Source organism: Pungitius pungitius, chromosome 10, assembly GCF_949316345.1.
Source record: "Pungitius pungitius chromosome 10, fPunPun2.1, whole genome shotgun sequence".
Taxonomy (NCBI): Eukaryota; Metazoa; Chordata; class Actinopteri; order Perciformes; family Gasterosteidae; genus Pungitius; species Pungitius pungitius.
This window is the reverse complement of record NC_084909.1, coordinates 11,834,581-11,853,173: the sequence shown is the minus strand read 5'-3', so window position 1 is coordinate 11,853,173 and position 18,593 is coordinate 11,834,581. Positions and strand designations below refer to the sequence as shown.

General features: G+C 41.1%; 1 protein-coding gene and 1 long non-coding RNA gene across 2 annotated transcripts in view; both read left to right on the top strand.

The window, feature by feature from the left end:
- Positions 1-1,335: 1,335 nt before the first annotated feature.
- The window catches only part of spryd7b (SPRY domain containing 7b), a 28,047-nt gene continuing 10,789 nt past the window's right edge, over positions 1,336-18,593 (top strand). The window contains exon 1 of the mRNA XM_037488107.2: positions 1,336-1,483. Coding sequence (XP_037344004.1) covers positions 1,372-1,483 — 112 coding nt within the window. The 5' untranslated portion in view covers positions 1,336-1,371. The remainder of the gene's footprint in view (positions 1,484-18,593) is intronic.
- Positions 8,781-18,404, top strand: LOC119228499 (uncharacterized). The gene is made up of 2 exons (XR_005121521.2): positions 8,781-8,920; positions 17,771-18,404. It is a non-coding gene; the product is annotated as an uncharacterized LOC119228499 (long non-coding RNA).

Below are 18,593 nucleotides of genomic sequence, written 5' to 3'. Positions count from 1 at the left end.
TCCAAGGGCACGTAAGGGCTGATGGGGCTGAGCTGCTATTCATTTGATTGAGAATGGATCCACGGAGCATATGGTGCTATGCAGTCGCCCGTCTGGATGGGAGAGAAGGAGGGCGTCTTGATGGCGACTTCAACGACGCCAACAACTGACGCAACGCAACTGTAACAGCGACGCGGAAACAGAGAGCTCACCTTTTCATCCGATGAACCAACATGATCCTATTTCTACATATAAGCCCCCTCAGCTCTCCCTCCCCGTTGGTTCCAAGAACAGCGACGGGCTCGTTAACCTCAGAGAATCCACCGTTTGTTAGTTCCTCTACTTGTTGCGTTGCTTCATAGCGTCATACGGAGGGCATTCCATTTCGAACGTGTTAGAAATAATGTTAACATATGTTTTGTTCGGTAAAAACATTCTCCCACCGGGACAAAGTACATGTTTTGGATTACCTATAATGTGCGATAGAGAGCTGCTACGTATCAAGAATATGAATAGATAGAAGGGGAAAACTCAACACTTCGTCTAGGCTGAATAAAAGTTGAAAGTTTGTGTGTGTGTGTGTGTGTGTGTGTGTGTGTGTGTGTGTGTGTGTGTGTGTGTGTGTGTGTGTGTGTGTGTGTGTGTGTGTGTGTGTGCGTGTGTGTGTGTGTGTGTGTGTGTGTGTGTGTGTGTGTGTGTGTGTGTGTGAAGGGGCGTTAGTCTCTCCTCCTATAGTTGGTAGTAACGCGTTGCTGCGCATCCCGTTACCGCCCTGCACTGTACGGGAACCAGCACACTTCTCATTATACGCGATCTCATTTGGAAGGAGCTGGCTCGACAAAGTAAAAAAGAGAATCGGAAAGCCTTTACGCAGAGAGAGGGGGGAGAGACAGAAACAGCAGCGCGTATACGACTCGGAATATATAGTTGTGGGAAATAAAAAGATTAAAGTGGTCGAGCCCGGCTCTGTGCAGAAGCGTCCGTCCCTCTGTGCGCGCGCTACGGGGCGCACCGACCTGTAGTAGCCTGATCTTGGACAGCCTATCAGACCCGGGCGCCGTGAAGCCTCACGTCTGCTGCGCTGTCTGAGGGGATGCTGGTCGTCCCAGACACGTGAGCTGAGCTGATGAGACGAGTCGATCGCGGATTTGGATGAGTTTTTTTCTTCTTCTGTGCGTTAAATGGCCAGCCGTGCAAAAAAAGGCTATGGTGCGCTCAGAAGTGCGTGCGTGCGTGTGTGTGCGTGCGTGTGTATGTTTTCTTTCTCTCCCGTTCGCTCTCGGTATCCACCGCTCCGCCTCCCCCTTTTCGCAACATTGACGCAACCAAAAAGCACTGGAACAAAAGAAACAACTTCCTTGAAGCTTCACTGAAACTGCACTTAGTCGGAGAATGTCAACTTGCCTGGATGGAAATGTCGAGGTGAGGGTGTCACCAGTCGGCCCCGGCTGGCAGCGAGGGAGATGCAGCCGATCGCTCCAAAAGGGGACATCCAGGCGCTCGAGTAAGTGCCATTAAACATTCAGTGGAGTCATTTCAACTTTTGCTGTGTGACCTGTCGAGTAGTTCAGTGTGCCGTTCAGTTGTCCCCCGCCAAAATGAAAGATTCTCCGCGATGCGGGACACAAAGTAAAAGTACCTTTAATAGAAAGCGGTCGAATTGACAATGTATAAGTTATCGGCCTTTACTGTCATCGTGGGGGACGTCGATGTGTGTGCTGTTGCCACAATAACACGTATGTACTCTTTTTAAAACAACTGACTATCGAGGAGCGTGTGACAAAGAGGTTGACAACGTAAATTGCGCTGCCTGTATATAGTGCTCATGTGATGTGGAAACAGTTGGCACGAGGTGAATGAGGACAACCTTCATCCGTGCTGACGTTAACCGGCTGTGTGCATTGACCGGCTCTACCAGTTTATCATTGTAATTCTTTTGCGGCAGCCCTTGAGCCGTCGCCGGCTGCGAGAAGCTCCCGCAGTTCGACATAACACGTCCCGAACATAAAGCAGCGGCGCGACGCTGTGGTGAAATAGATGTTGTGTCTTAATTTTGGGGTGGTTGTGTGTCACTTCGCTTTTGAGGTTTGGTCCCCAGCTCGGGGCGGACGGTCGCCGCGCTTTGTCGCGTCGGTGTTTTCGCTGCACGAACAAAGGACTGGACGGAGTAGTCGGCTCCGCGCAGAGCGTCGGTGGAGAGCAGGCGGGCTGTTTACAATAATAACGCGATCGCGGGGTGACGTCACGCGACCGACAGCGGCCTCGGCCAATTGGGCAGCCGCGTGGCCATCAGCAACACGCTATATTTGGAAAGTGGTTACATCATCGAGGTGCACCGGCGGACTTTGGGGGGAGGGACTTCCGCGAGGATTTTCAATTTGTAGTCCAGAAGCAGGACAATGAGTGGATTAGTTTTGCCTTTTGAAGCTTGAAGTCTGGATTTTTAAAGCTTATCAAACATTTTCCAGAAGCCGTTCACACACTTACAAAGCCAAGATGATTTTAGTCAGCTTATTCTTGTAATCATGCATAAGGCATCGTTACATGATTATTTTATTTTATTTATTTTATGTTTATTGTTGAATCATACGTTTTTTTAAACTTTATTTGCTGCATTGTGTTACTTCACTTCTTCACTTTTACCACTAGAAATGATCCAACAGCAATAAATTCAATTCTTTGAATTATTATTTACGGTACGTATGACCCTTATGTCTAATACATTACAGTGCAGTCATGGTCAGGTAACTTAATAATTGTATATACTCCATAGTGTGAATTGGTAGGGCTCCACTCCAATTCTGTCAATAGCATGCTCACAGTTTCTGTCTTAAAAATACTCAGCTGTGAAACACTTTGCAGACTGCTGTTTCATTTTCATTATATACAAAGTTTCTCGGCAACTAAGTGTTTACCGATCCCCCATGAGGTCTCATCAAGTCAATTCTATTTTCATAGCCCCTCACCACAAATCCAAAATATGCTAAGAGGTGAAAATGTTTAGGTAGATGCCCGGCTCCAGCACTAAATATTTGTTCATAAACGTGAGAACGAGACTACGAAACTCCAACGAAGCGAGAATATGTCCAAAGTCATTGTCAGGGATAGACGTGGAGAGAGTCTCTTTAGATCGGCTGCATACAGTCTTTCCTTTGAAATATTCCAATCAAATGCCAGATGTACTGCTTCTTCTTCTTCCTGTCCTGATTATTATTATAGTTGCAGTGTATTAGATGGTAAAATAGTGACATGTGTAATGTAATGCTGTGTAATGTAATGGGCTTCAATCTAACTTCTCTATAAAAGGGAATTTGACATTTCTATCAATCAAAAGTATTGGTGTTATTAGTTAAAACTTCTCAAAAATCCAGCACTAACATACTACAAGTAAAGAGACACTTTTCATTCAGGACACTATTTTTCATGAGAGCACAGGATCTTTAAATACAAGCATTATACTTGAAAATGTTATCTCTGATATCTTCGTTTCGTGCAAATATTGGTTTAATGTGAACTACATTTCAGTGTGGATTTCATATTCAGCGGATTGTAATAGGTGACTTATATAAACCTAACACATAGTCCGCAGAGTTCCCCATACCTCAAAACAACAATGATGACAGAGTACAATGCCAACATAATGAGTAGGCATCAAATGCATGTTTCTTTTTCATTTCATTTTGTCACTCTTGCAATCACTTTGCACTCAGTCTTTCCAAAGTTTAAAAGGCAAATCAAAATGTTGTCTAGAAAGTCAAATCAAATCTTTCACAAAACGGCAAGCTACACAGTCGAACTTTGTCTGTAATGTTTACAGGAATACCAAACGTTGATATCGATGCAGTATTAGCGTATGTATGCTGCACACACTCATGAATGCCATTTGAGAATTTGAGAATGCTCTCTGGCTGTGCATTATGTGTACTAAACACTGCACAAATCGTCATTTTGCTGAATGTAAGAGATAAAATAAGAATTGCAAAACATGTATGATGGAAAAAATATTGTCCATTAAAAGTCACACACAGTCTTATTGGGTGCTTTGGTTTGTTGAGTCATCGTTTTGCTTTTTAATGTAACTAGCAAGTGCGGCCCGTTGTAAGTCTACCTTGCAAATACTGAACAGTGTGAGACATCTTTATGTTTTAGAGGTATACCTACTGTATGTCTGTCACCAAATATTTTTAATTCTTTATTTTGGTGAAATTGCACTAATCCTTTATTTTAATCATATATCTCAGGGGAGAGTCCTCACATTGTGAAGTCACTGCTCCCACCGTACTCTGGTTTTATTTTTTGCACAATCATCTTCATAGTGATAAAAAATAATCTTAAATCCCCAGCTTCCTGCAAAAAATATCGGACTTCCAAAACTTATCCTTCGAGTCCTTTTTGTAACCCTGCATGCCTAGGATTAGGTCTGCTTGTGTTTAGCCTTCTCCGTAATCCCTCTCAGCAGTCTGCCTCCAAAAAGAAAGAAAAAATACTGAGGGGTGTGGACAATCGTCAAGATAATTAAAGAATGTACTACTAGACCAGGAAGTCATTCTAAATCATGTTTTAAGGGGCGATTTAAACTTGTCCGAAAAAAAAAATGAATGGAAAACCTCCCTCATCGAGCGAGCACCTGGACGTTTCTCTCCTGATACAATGATACGTGTCTCTGAGGTAATTAGTCCTATTGAAATGCCTCTTTCCAGGATTGTGTGATCTGTTTGGCACACGACCCCACATTAAGTGCAGAAAACACTGTATTTAATGCATATGAGGATAGAAAGCCCTGCGGTGTTGATAGAGTTAAAAACGATCACCATATGGGCAGAAATCAAGCTCCAGGACCTTGCCAGTGACAGTCTGAGTTGGCACAGCAACTTCATCAGGCTCCACAGGGAAGTTTTTGCTGATTGTTTTTTTTCTATTTAATCTTAAACCTTTTCATGGAAAGTCTCAAACTGAAGAATATCTTAATGGTGCATCGTTTTCACACATTTATTTCCCAGTCTCCCCCCAATGTTACCCACACAGCTTTCCGAGTTCTTCGCCTACTATTGTGATGTAATTTTAGACTACTCAACGAACTATACTCACTTAATTTGATTGCTATGCGTGATAATGTCTGTTAGATCATGTTGAGATAAAAAGGGCTTTTCATGCTGTAATATCTGTATACTTGCTGGCCAAGCATGTGATTGTGACTTTAAAAGTCTGTTTTGTGCTTCAAACTGTTTTACTTTGGAAGGAACTATACTTTTACTTTTACTACGATTTCTGCAGCCAGTTTAAAAAAAGTCTGTGTGCACTTTTAACGTGACCACCTCGCAGCCTTTGTGCACAATAGAGGTCAAAGGTCTCTGTTATGTTTTCAGGGTGACCTGCTAGTGACTATTAGCCATTGATAAATGTGATGTCCCACAAGTGTGCGGGTCGGACCCCTCCAAATGGGGAGGTGTCATAACACGCCCCACGCTAACCTCCCCACCTCAACCAGTGCTTACACACACGCAAACACACACACTCTGCCCTGCTGACAGGAGCACAAGGGGGCAGCTGCTACAGATGTCTCATAGAGAGAGGGGGAGGGGAGCCGGGGAGACATCAATAGAGAGTCTCTCTCTAGTATGGAGTTCTCAGTGGGGCTCATTGTGTTCTCAAAGGAGCAAGACGAGGGAACGGGCTACGTTAATATAGTATGCCTATGTAGCCCCTTGTACTTTGTTTCAGGGTGCTGCTCATTTTGCCTGCTGCATGTATTATTTTCACCAGCAATTGTCTCCAATGCACTGCTGCAACATGTCCCCGAATTTGAAGTCCATACGGGTTGATATTTACAAAGAAGAAAAAACGATTAAGGGGATTTTGGCTCCTCACACAAGGAAACATTTTTGCCCCTGTGAAGTTTTGATTCAAACAGTCAATTGTATTAACTATGTTTAAAATGATGACAATCATGAATCACTTGTACAGTGAAACGAGGAGGAATGATTTTCACACCCTGTTCATTTGTTCACGCTAAGTTTACAGCAGCAATGAGCCACAGTGAGCTGTGCACACTCACATGTCAGCCTACACCTAATGCACCCGTGCAAGGCCCTTTCAAGGTGATTTGTACTCCTTCAACAAGGATCAGTCACCTGCTGGTGCGTTACGCTGACATTAAAGCTGCTAACTATCCCTGGTTCGGTGTCACCACTGACCTTAATTCTTCAGTTAATGATTCTTCACTAAACCAGATAAATTAGCTTTTGAACTCCCAACGCTTTCCAATTCTGCCATTAACAACTTTCCTATTATCAGATGTGATGTAGCCCCATGTGTGGTGGTGGTATGAAAGGACATATTTTAGTCACATGGGGGACAAAGAGAGAAAGTGGAAAAAAGAGGTAAACTCCTCCTCGAATGAGAAGCAGCTGAGTGTAACAGTCGACCATGCACGCATGTCATCTAACATGAAATCAAATTACATTGAACTAAAACTGCCCCGGCATGGCAACTTTGCAGCCGGTCTAGCCTGCTGTGGCCAGACACTACAATACATGACACTGTGGCTCTTGTTAAGCTTGTCTACCAGAGGACAAGAGAGAGCCCCACTCTTGTCTCAACGCTCCTAATGAAGAGATGCATTATGATGTGATTTCATTTGGGCTTGCAGAAAAGCTGTTGTGGATAACAGAGCAGTCTGAGTAGCATGGTTCATTTGTGTACTGACATGTGACTTGTGTTTTTGTGAGTCATAAGGATCTCCTGCCTAATGGAAGGCAGTGTGTGTCATGTGACGGTGACACAATTCAGGATGAACTGTATAGTACTCACCCTGAGCTCAGTTTTGCTGCTGTTTGGCGCGGCTGAAGGAATCCACGTGCCCCGTTTTATCTCGTTCATTTTTCTTGTGGAACTAAATAAACCACAATTTCTGTTTGTGTCACTGAAGGGTTTTGTAAGAAACTGACAGGTTTCCAACAGTATATGTAAGTAGTGGATATGTATATTTAAAGATAGGACTGCATACACGTGTGTGTATGTGTTTGTTTGTGTGTGTGTATACTGCATCATAATCTCCCCTATGGTCACATTGGTGTTTTTGCTGGCTCATCCCTGCCTCTCCACATGCCTGTTTAACAACACAGAGCTCCTCCTTACTGGCTTCCTGTCCAAACCAGTTTATCTGTAAACAAGTGTGTTTTTTTCCTCTCCGCACCATTGTCCACACCACACTAGAATGCATACACAATGGGTGCCTTCTCTCTCCTAGTCGGCTTTTGACCTCCAAAGTAAAACTATTTTATGTTTTTACAACCACACACTGCAATACAACAAAAAAACGTGTTTTGAAAATATAAAAGTGCCGTTACACTACATTAAAACAGTGAAGGATATATTTGACTGTGAGAACATTTTCAGAAAGGCAAGTATAATTTTGAACGCACTCAAAGATGGGCCTTTATTCACTTAGGCACGCCATGAGAAACTAATAGCAGGTTGCAGCTAATGCAGCACGGTGGAGCCAAATACTGACATAGCAGGTAAATGTTATGAATTGTTATTATGTGTGCATTGGGATGAAATGTCTGTCTCCGTTTATCTTGCCTCAGGTACACTATGCTACACTAGATATGATAACGACAAGGTTATTGTGGCAGAGCCCAACACATCGCTGCTTTGGCCGTTACATGCACACAACAGTGGCGTTTCTTGCATTTTATTCCTGCTTTTTCCACATCCATCGGGATTTGGTTTGCATCTCCTGAGTCCTCGGAGCAATCTCATTGTTTCCTTTACCCTGACAAGATACATTTACCAGATGTGGTTCTTATGTCATATTGCTGCAATATGTGTTTTATTTTACTATTTATTAATTGTTATTGATAGTCCTGTCACTCCAAGACAAACACCATTGTTCTTACAAATAACACATTCTGTAAATGAGGAAGACTTTTTCACAATAATGGTGCTCATATAAAAGAAGGTAAGAAAACTATTGCACCATATTCAACTATAGGACAATTCAGCAATGGAAATTCTGTTCCAAAGGTTTTTTTTAAATGTGATTAGGAGTAATTAGTGAGTTAAAGTGCAATACGGCGGCACTTTTTTATCTAGGTCATCTAAAGAACTTGGCCACTAGGCCAATTTCAACTCTCAGTCACGATTGTTGTTGATCATTATGGTGTGACGTTTTTAATTTGCCCAGTTAATTTGGTACCAAGGACCATCGTTGTATTTACGTTAAGTAAAGGCTGTGAAGCTTCTAGTTAAACCTTTACAGACATCTATATTCACCAGGGTTGAGAAACCTGAGAAATGTGTATGCAAACACACTATTTTATTTCTTAGAGGCCTACTCCGTGTTTATTTGGGGCAATGCATGTAGTGTATTTATGATAGTAGGGTTGCCTTTATTTCACTTTCTTAATCTCACGTTGTATTACCCTAGAGTTTTTGTGGTACATCTTACGCCTTGTGAAAGAAGGCGAACAGTCACTTCATATCGAAAATGGCTTGATCAAGTTTTAACGCAAATACTTTACCTCCGGCGACTGCTGTTAACGTTGTTTGGGATCTAAAGAGTTAAGGTCTCTCTTTCTCTCTCTCTCTCTCTCTCTCTCTCTCTCTCTCTCTCTCTCTCTCTCTCTCTCTCTCTTTCTCCCTCTCCGTTGAGCGCTGCGTGGGCTGCGAGAGTGCATTTTCAGCGTCCAATGAGCGGCGCGGATTCCGCTCCTTATTCAGCCAATGGGGAGGGTGGGAGGCTCTATCGAATTTGAATGAGGAGTGTATCTTTCGGCGCCATTTTCGAGTGAGCAGCGATCGCCTCAGCAGCTGCGGGGAGAGGATGCTGCGAACAGAGAAAGCTGTCGCTGAGGCGGGCGAGAAAAACCCGAGCGCTCAAAAATTACAACTGCACTATTAGGGAGAGGACTCGCGTAATTTCAAAAAGGAAACGCAGGTAAATTGACGCCGCAAAGTATTTAATATAGCCGGACAGTATAATTGGACCGAGGGAGAACAATACGTGGAAAAGATGCGCGACCGACCGTGGCGGGGAGACGTTAGCCGTTTGGCCAGCTTTGCCAGCTTGTAACGTTACTTCTCCCAGCAACTAGCCTGCTAGCGTAGCCTGCTAGCACACAGAGGTGTCAGACTTTGCTGCGCTGAAGCCTTGGAAAATATGCGCTCGTTCAGCGGTCCGTTTGTATCCAGGAGGTGAGAGGATTATACATAAATATCTATATTTTTAAACCGTAGAGGTGGGGCATTATTTTTGTAAAGAAGATATAGTTAACTTTGGGCATTATGATTGAAAGTTAAACTATAATGGAGTTTTTTTCTTCTCGCATTGGAGCATCGGTTTTTGAGCGGGAGGTGCAAAAGCAGCCAGGCTCGAGCGCAGGAGAAGCACGGTCACACGGGACCTGCACCGGGCCGGGAGGGAAAACATTCAAAGGACTGACCCGGACCGGGGGAGCGTCTTTACTGATACCTTCATTTTACCGTGCTCCTTGGCTGAGGACGACTTGTTTGTCCGAGCTGATATATTGCGTGTGTTGTTGCGGTCGGGTTTTTTCGGGGGAGGGGAGTGGGGGGCATTATATTACTGTATGACCAAACACTCAATCGTGACTTTTGCACCAATAGCGGAGTTTGGTTGTATCGGTGTCGTAAGGCAGTCGTAACGTTGTCTCTTGTAGTAAGGTCTCTTCGATTGCCAAATGCATCTGCCAAGTCTTACTCTAGGTTAGTCAGCGTGACCTGCTTTATGTTCATCGATATGAATATCTTACATTCCTGTTGGACCGTCGTCGATGTGGCTCTCGGCCAACTGACAACAATCTTGGGTCGTTACTTTAGAGGATTTGACTGTAATAGCTCTGTGAAACGTCAGAAGAATGGCTGTCATTGCCTCTAACGAGGCAGTGAAATTCAATTCATTACTTATTGAGAATAAAGCGTCCATGGTTATTTGCGGTGCCGGTCGTTGTAATCTTGGTGTTTGGGCCCATCGTAATTGGATGCTGAGGTTTTATAGCCATTGCTTTCTTTCTCCTTTTGGCTCTTTTCTTGGCACTTTCTGCGTGCCCTGGGCTGATTCACTTCAAGTTACGGTGTAGACAAAAAAAGGCTTGGTGTAATCGGTTTAGTAAAGAACGACAAAACGGACCTAATTAATTACGAGAGGTGTCCCATGTACGGCATTTGATCCTGCTTTATGCTTCCAATAATGAACATGACTAACTTACTTGTGTAGTAAAGCAGAAGAGAGGCTCCATATAATTATGCGCCTAAACCCGCCCCTTCTACTTCCTTCTAAGTAGAGATCGGTTTAAGTGTTACATAATGCGAGGCCTCGCTATCAGTTGCACTGCTGCAGTTATTTAAACAAATGCGTGTCCAGATCGATAGGTTTGGCATTTACATTTCGGCTCATTGTTTTTTTCAGGTTAAATTAACTGCGTTGACATCATGAAAGGGGAGTAGTCACCACTGTCAGTTTCCCATCCGATGCACACTCACCCCTGTGGTGTGGATGGAATCCTCTTTATTTTATTTTTGGGGTAAATTGCAGAGCATTTTGATTGTGAAACCATCGACTTTATATTGTTCCATGTCGTTTATTTCTTTTTGAGGCATTTGTTACAAATGAGTTAATCTGAAAGGAAGGGGAGACGTTTTACAGAGCAGAGGGGAAGGAGGGAAAAACCACTAAGATATAATGTAAGATCTGATCTGAATTGTAAGGAGTGTAGAAACACAATGAATTTGTATGATAATCTAAAATATGACAGGCATGTAATTACCTTCTCTAAGAATAAAATATTGAGTTGGTATTTACACCACATAGTCTAATTGAAATTGGATGGGAAACTTCTATCAACCCACGGTTCCAACCATTCATTCTATATTTGTGACTGTCAATTATTTTTTTATCAGATTTTTTGAAAGAAGCTTCTTTCTTCAAGTTATCTGCCCTCTTAACAAAGGCTATGCCGGTTACTATATATAAGTTGGGGATGTTTTTTTAGTATTTTTTTCACACCACCACATAGAACATTTGTCAAAATAACATTTTTAGAGCTCATTACCTTTTTGGTTTTATAGGACTAATTTACAGTATTTATGATAATACTCTAATTGGTGTAGGTGGGTGTGTGTAAATATACACTCTCACATGTACATGTGTTATGTGTGTATTATTAAACACACATACTCCTGCCCCTTTGTTTTATCCTAATACCTCACACTTTTAACCGGCCTGTTGTGTCAACTCAAAAGTGTTTAAAATACAAAGCGGAATTTCCAGGAATAAGATATTACTGAAGCTTCTCCAGTTAAGGGTAGACATATACATATGATATTTATATTACTACTTTTGTATTTTGAAATTAATATGCATCACAGTGTCAGTCTGTTTTTTAAAAAAAATTTGCGGCCTAGAATACACGTCACTGACAGTACTTAATATCAGTTGAAGAAGTGATATATTCATTCAAATATAATTTTATAATATCACCTGCAGTTCTTATTGTTTTGGATTTTTGATTAAAACTACAGATTTCAATTTGTCAGATCTTATCTCTGGAAAAGAAGAGAGCACTTAGTAATAAATCAACTTTTACATACCAGCTATAGAGTTTTCAAATGAGTATCTGGTGTGCTCATACAGATGAAATTCATCTGTATGAGCACATGAATATTTTGGTAATATTATTCTTTAGTGTTGTGGACACTACACCTGTATGCAATTATCAAATTAGTAGAAGTGTAATTTGTAAGTTTTTTATTCCATGCTGCTACAGGTCTGTCTCCCCACCTTTTTGTGGTATTTTCCTCTGAACTCCCTTACAACGTTGTGATGTTTCAGATGGTAAGCATGACATTCTGTGACTCATCATTTGGTCTTCTCAGACCCCTCTGGCAAAATGGGCTCCCACCCCCATTTCCTGGTGAAACTGTGCCTCTTCTTGTACTTGCTCACATGTGTTGTAGCCAGACTGCAAAGGTTCCCCACCCTTCTCTTCCTTCTTTCTGCACCGCTCAGCAAAACGTTATAGTATTCAAATTTGCAGTGATGGGAACAGGTTTTTACATGTCTGCTTGTTACTTACCAGAATATTCCACCGTTCTATGCCTGTCAAAGGGTCTTCATGTGCTTCAGTCCTGTTGCTCGCAGATATTATTTAAGAGTCGTATTTTGTCATCCAGAGAGGCTTTCATTTTAGTTGTAAATTTTCTTTTCCCTTTTTAGACGAATGTTTAAGACATTGTCTTATTCAGACATGAGGCTGATAACACCACTGACATCAGTGCAGCATATGTTTCTTACAAGCATATGTTTTTAATTGGCTTTTGTTTTTTTGCATTCAGTAGTTGCTGCCTCACTATAGGTTTGCATAGGGCTCTACACTTGTTTGCATGCTTTGTATATGATCTATTAAGTATAAAGAAGTTAATGGAATTTTGTAAGCCGCTAATGTAAAATAATCTCATTGTGGAAAATATTTATTCTCTGCCGTTGCACTGTATCTCTTTATTGTGATTTGTGTAGTGGCATAAGTACTTTATTGAACAACATGTTTAGAAGGAAAATGTCAGCTGTTACAGTGCTTGTGAATTCTCTGCTTGATAATTGCATTTCAGATAGTAATATGATAATCTGCGACACCACCGGTAGTAAGGTCTGACATGGCAAGAGTATGCCTCGCCTGACCACACTCACTGTGTTATCATTCCTACTGCACCAGTCTTTTTTTAACTTGAAGGTGCTAGGTTAGCCCAGAATATTAATTATTAAGTAGTTTAATTGGAAATATTTTAATGATCCTAAATTATTAGTTGCTGGTATGTGTTTTTTTTTTCTTTTAGTTGCCCTTACTTGATTAACAGGTAATAATCTCAGTATTAACACCAGATATTTTCACACACATTGTGACCAACGCTTTGTTGTTGTCTGCTTTTAACAAACCCTCGAAGAAACTAATTTGGCATATTTGTGACATCATTTCAGATAGAGTGCTGTGTCTCACGTTGATCTATTGGTGTGCAATTGGCAGTGCTTAATGTTGTAAGTAGGTTAGTCAGGCCTAACGAGGAATGTGGGTAGATCATCAAAGAAAAACATCACCAGTATTAATATGTCATATTTACTACTGCATTCAAGAGCCATGTTATAATTTTATTTATCTATCTTAATATTGTGGTAACCTATAAACCCCATCCGCAGTGTGACAAAATAACTCAAGAGTCCTTTTCCGGTTGTGATGTGTGTTAAGCCCACCATTTCTGCACTAGGAACCCGAGTATTGTGAGTATCTCATTTCAACCTAGGCATTTGAATTGGAATATGCACCAAAAAAAACAGCTAGTATGTTTTTGTCTAATTGTATGGGTGTGCCATTAAGCGCTCACACTTCAGCGTGGCTTCCTCTTTTCCCCCTGTCGCGGATGTATACATGTAAAGTGAGTGCATATCCTAATTTCAGCTTTTCTGGTGTATTTTGTACCTAAGTAGTTTACGTTGATCAAAAACATTTGGTCAATCTTTCTGGCTTTCTGGTTTATTGCCAGAAATATTGCTGTGTATGTTGTATTGCTAATATCAAGTGTAAATGAAGTCTGTAGGTCATACTTTGCCAATTGCAACACATTATACCGCTTTGTCTGCATCCTGTTTATTTCTGCTCGGTCTTCCTTTGGCTATAATAATTCTTACAGTAGAGGAAGTTAGTTCAGATTAAATATTTCACCAAACCCACTGTGGAAATACGGGTGTGTCTGAAGGACAGACGCTGCGGTTGGTCATTGAGGAACCAAATCAAAAGGGGTCAACACTTTCTTTGGAAGTATGAACCCAAGTAGTTTGAGCGCTCTTACCTGACAAGCTGGATGGTGTTTACTTGAGAAGGACAGAATGACTGAGAAGTCACGATCGCCTATCGGCCGGTGTGCCTTGTGAAATGGGTTTAAGCGCTGGGTGATGCCAGGTACGTGTTCTCACATGTTCCTGGATTTAACTGTAACTAATTTGATAAGATATGACTAGCCTCCAGAGAATCCCAGTCATTGCCTGTGCTATGCTGGAGATGTTATTCTGCCTGAGCAAATAGAACAGGTTTTTCTAGGATTAACACCATTACGGGGCTAGTGTTTGTGTAACAAAGTAGTGCTTCATTGGTAGCATTGCTGGTCTACAATGAATAATGAAAAAAGTCTTCAGCACCTTGTTTTTTGTATTTATTTATATTAAGAAGTATTTCATTGTTACCTGTTGTTTTTATTTTTCGGGTATTGTCATTTGTTGCTTTTGGTTCGATGGATGAATTGGTTCAGTATTTGCTTTCACGACTAGAGATCTCCTGCTGTGTACATCCTGCCCCATTCGGTACACTTTTATCACACTGTATCAAGTTGTGGCGCAGTGAACACAGAATATTTGCAGTGTGTGTATTATCTAATCAAACCTGGGGAACAAGGATTTGGTTGCCCTTATATTTGGGGTTTATTTGGCTTATAATTTTATACCTATTGTTGTCTTAATTATGTTACAAGACAAATTAAATATATTATTATTATTATTATTTAGTTAATTAAATGTAGTGCTTTAAAACTAGGCTGTTGTGTTTCTGTAGTTTCCTCTGTCTATGGGTGAAAATTGAAAGCTATTTGAACCCAATGCAAAACAAAAAATTTGCATGGATCTTTTCATGTAGATAAATGGAAATGTCATTCTCCCCCACCCCTTTTTGTTGCACACTTTAGTCAGTGTTAATCTCCTTTTCAGTTTGTGCTCATACTGGCAGAAGATGTAACACACACAAGAAACCGGTCCAGACCACTTTTGGTGAGGAGATGGGTCGTTGTCTGCAGTCCTCGTACCCGGCGGGGTGTGGGGGGTTACTTGACCTTCGACCTTGGGGTCAGGTGACTCTTTGAGGCCATTTGAAGGAGAGCAAATGTCTCAGGGGTTGGTTGAATAGGCTGAGCAGCAAAGGTGACATGTCTGGGCATGCTGCCTTAGAGGAGAGGGTGAAAATGGATGTTAGATTGATTGATGTGAACTATTATGCTTGGACTTGGAGAAATGATCAGCTGACAAAGGATATGCATAACGTGCATTTTTGTTACATATATTTTATAATCAAGGACATGGTAAAATGTTTGTTTCGTGACTTCCACCGCAGTAAAATTGGTACAATACTGTTTACAAGTAGCAAACTTATTACATTGAAGATAACAAAATGATTGGGCAGTTTTTGTAATGCTATGTTGTGTTTCCCTTGTTTTCAGTTTGCATTGTGTAACTATGGTCCCTTCAACATGGGTAGAGGAGGAAAGGAGGATCAGCCTTTGCTTTAGTCTGTAATTGAAGCTAACAGTTGGGGCCACAACAAACATTTCATTCTATTGATTACTCAATTCATCTCTTTTGCCTTTTTATTTGTTATTTGTCTTATACATTCTTCAAATGTAAAAGATGGGGATGGCACTCCTGAGCCCATACAAATGTTGGACATTCTGATGTCACAAGCAATACAATATATTTATTTTGAAAATAACCATCTAATTTGTTGTTGCTGAATTGAAATGCTTCCCATAGTTATTATTCTGTCCTTTCTCTTTTGGGGGGCAGGGATGTGGACCCTGAGAGGAGATTTGGAGTCCTAATAGCTCAGGATTTGTTCAAGGTGATATGGTCATACTTCACAGATCTAACAATTATACACCGCTTTGTGATGTGTAAAATGTCTTGATTATAATTGGTTACTTCTTCAAATACTGTTTTGCAATACTTAAAAAACTAAACCAAATACTTCTCTGAACCTCCGATTTAGGAGGATAATTCTTTTTTTCAGATAAAAGTTTTGTTGTTTTTTAAACATTTTTTTTCTACGTTCGTTAGGTTTCAAAAATTCAATAACTCGTTTTTTCAGATACTAGATTGGGTTGTGAAAATGTTGGACCGTTTTGTTTACTTTTTTGCTACTGAGCAAAAAATGTCATAACAGGTGCTTGTAAAGAGCCAGGAGGCTACACGCTAATTTTAGGAAAAATCAAACCAACAAAAAACACCACCCTCGCTGTCTTGTTGACATTGTTTCACTCGTGTTCTATAAATATCAAGAACTGAAGTCATTCATCTGGATCACCACAAATTACACCTTTTAGATAGACCCATGAGTCAAATCCTACATCGAAAGTATAACTAATAAAATATGCATTGTAGATATTCACATTTCTATGGGAGGGGAAACCCCTTTTTATTTATATCATCGCTTTTTTGTAGTGATATTTTATCATCAAAAGAAATATTCCAATAGAATGCAAATCCTATCGATGATGATTTTTTTTAGCACACTGTAACACACAGGCTTTTGGAAAAGGAAGACAATGTTGCATGTATTGTAGGGCTTTTAGTTCTGAGCTGTTGGTCAGCTTGCTTGAAATTGGCATTCTATCACAATAAATGGAATTAATTCTTTATTATTATAATTTTTAGAATAATTCATTTTTGTGAGCAGTTTTCTTCAGCTTCAGATTTGCAAGAAACAACCAAATTCATTGTTTCATAATTGTATTTGGTATGTATTTATTTTTTCATCTGAGCTTTCTGAGTGTGTGTGAAAGTAAAGGCTGGCATGTTTTTCAGAGACTCTTTATCTAGTTTTTTTTCTGAATGTATGTTTTAGCTGTTGTCCGGTTAATACCAAGGTCAATCTAAAAGGTCCATTGAGACCTCTAGTGGCAATACGTTTGGAACCGATCTGCTTCAGGATTATAATTAGGACCAAGTGTGTTTTAGCACCTTTTGTATACAAACTAGGTTTTGTCTGAGGATTTTTAGTTTTCAGATTCAAATGTTTACATGCACAAGTGGAAATGGAATGGTGACTTCATTGATATCTCCACAGGGTCAAATCTGTCCCGATCAATGATTGAACACGTGTGATGCTAGTAGGGCTTCAGTTGGTGTAGACCAACTATATCTTGTCTTGTTTAAACTTCAGGTTTGCAGTTTCTCCAAAAAGAAACTCTTGCTTCCTTAAAAGGGTTCCCGTACATTTTGAAATTCAGATGCCTGTTTCTTAGTTGTAAAACAGTTTTGTAGGAAGTCAACCTCTTTTAAAAAGAAATGCTTTCGCTCCAGATTTGTATGCAGGGAAAATAGTGTGATTTCTATTTGTTGCCCAAAAGTGTTCAACCACTGGATGAGATTCCCTTTGACTCACTTCACAACCATTGCGTTACGGAGCACCTGTCAATAGCCCAAGTGTTTTTTCTACTGGTCATTAAAATCCCACAATATTTTGACTGACTTTTTGAGTAATTTGGAGTACAGACTCATACTTATTTTCCTGTCAACCCTGCTCCCCTGTTTCCACGTGTATGTAAATGATTTAGCTCCCCATATTACTGTTTTGTAAATAATCATTGCACCCAAACATGCCCCAAAAGGCTGCTCGGTTCTAATGAAGGGGAATCCCAATGTCACAACTTACACTGGTGTTTTAGGCCCCTCTTGTGCATTAGCAAGGCCCAGAGTTTATCTTTCCTGAGGGGACCTCTGACCTCCATCTCATCAATAGGTTTTGGAAAGGTGTTTGGAAATTATCCTCACATTGTAGCTAAATGTTTGCAAATCTCCAGGTTTTTAAAATGATGTGGAAAGCTTTTGCTGCAGGTTTGGGGCTGTTTGAATAGCATAGGAATTCCATATTGGGTTTAACTCAACAAGTTTACATGCATTAGGATAGTGCTGCAATTCTAAACGCGTTCAACTGCCTTGTCTGTCTTTTTGTTTCAGGTGGTGGACGTCCTCGCCTCTTTTCGGATTGGACAGTAAACGTAGAGGCCCAAAGAATGAAGACCAATGGCTTGGAGGATGAAGACAAGTGTTCAAAGGACCACGAGCGCAGCTCTGGTGATGCTGTAGCAGCACGGAATGGTTTGTGGGTTACACTGAGATGCAGGCCATGCTGTGCTGCCACAGTAAAGCCTGAATACACCACCCGGGTCACCTGACAGCCCTTCAACATACTGAGGCGGACTGGATTGGGTGTCCATCGCCTGAATACACCACACGGGCAGATCTTCCTGTCTGACGACAAAAGCAGCGTTTGGAGCAACCTCTCTCATTTGCGGGTCTCCTTACTGTAGCAGCACGTAAATATTGGAGTTAAGACTTGCTGAAGCCTCCAGTATTGATCGTGCTGCTGAAGCAAAGCTGACCACTCACAATGAGCTCCACCGACCAGCTGGGGGGGGGATGAGTGATGGGCTGCGTTTGCTCTAGAGATGCTTTCAGGTACTGTTTACACACAGCTTCTAAGTGAACCGCTAACACGTCATTGCTTTTAGTTGTTAAATAATGTACACAGTATGTTTAGTTTTCACTGTTCTGTATGCACACTTGGAGAAAAATAAAATTCTGAATGGGCCGTTGTCTGTAATGTGTTTTGAACACGAGGTGCTAACAGAATGCTATGCTATGCTGATCGCACCTCACGTTTTGCTGATTTAGAAGATCCGTCACATCGCTTGATGTAGTCCGCCGTCCACGAAGAAGAAAATGGCCCGCGTGCTTCGGTGCGCTAACTGAGGTCCAGAGGGGGCCGATGCCCTGCTGT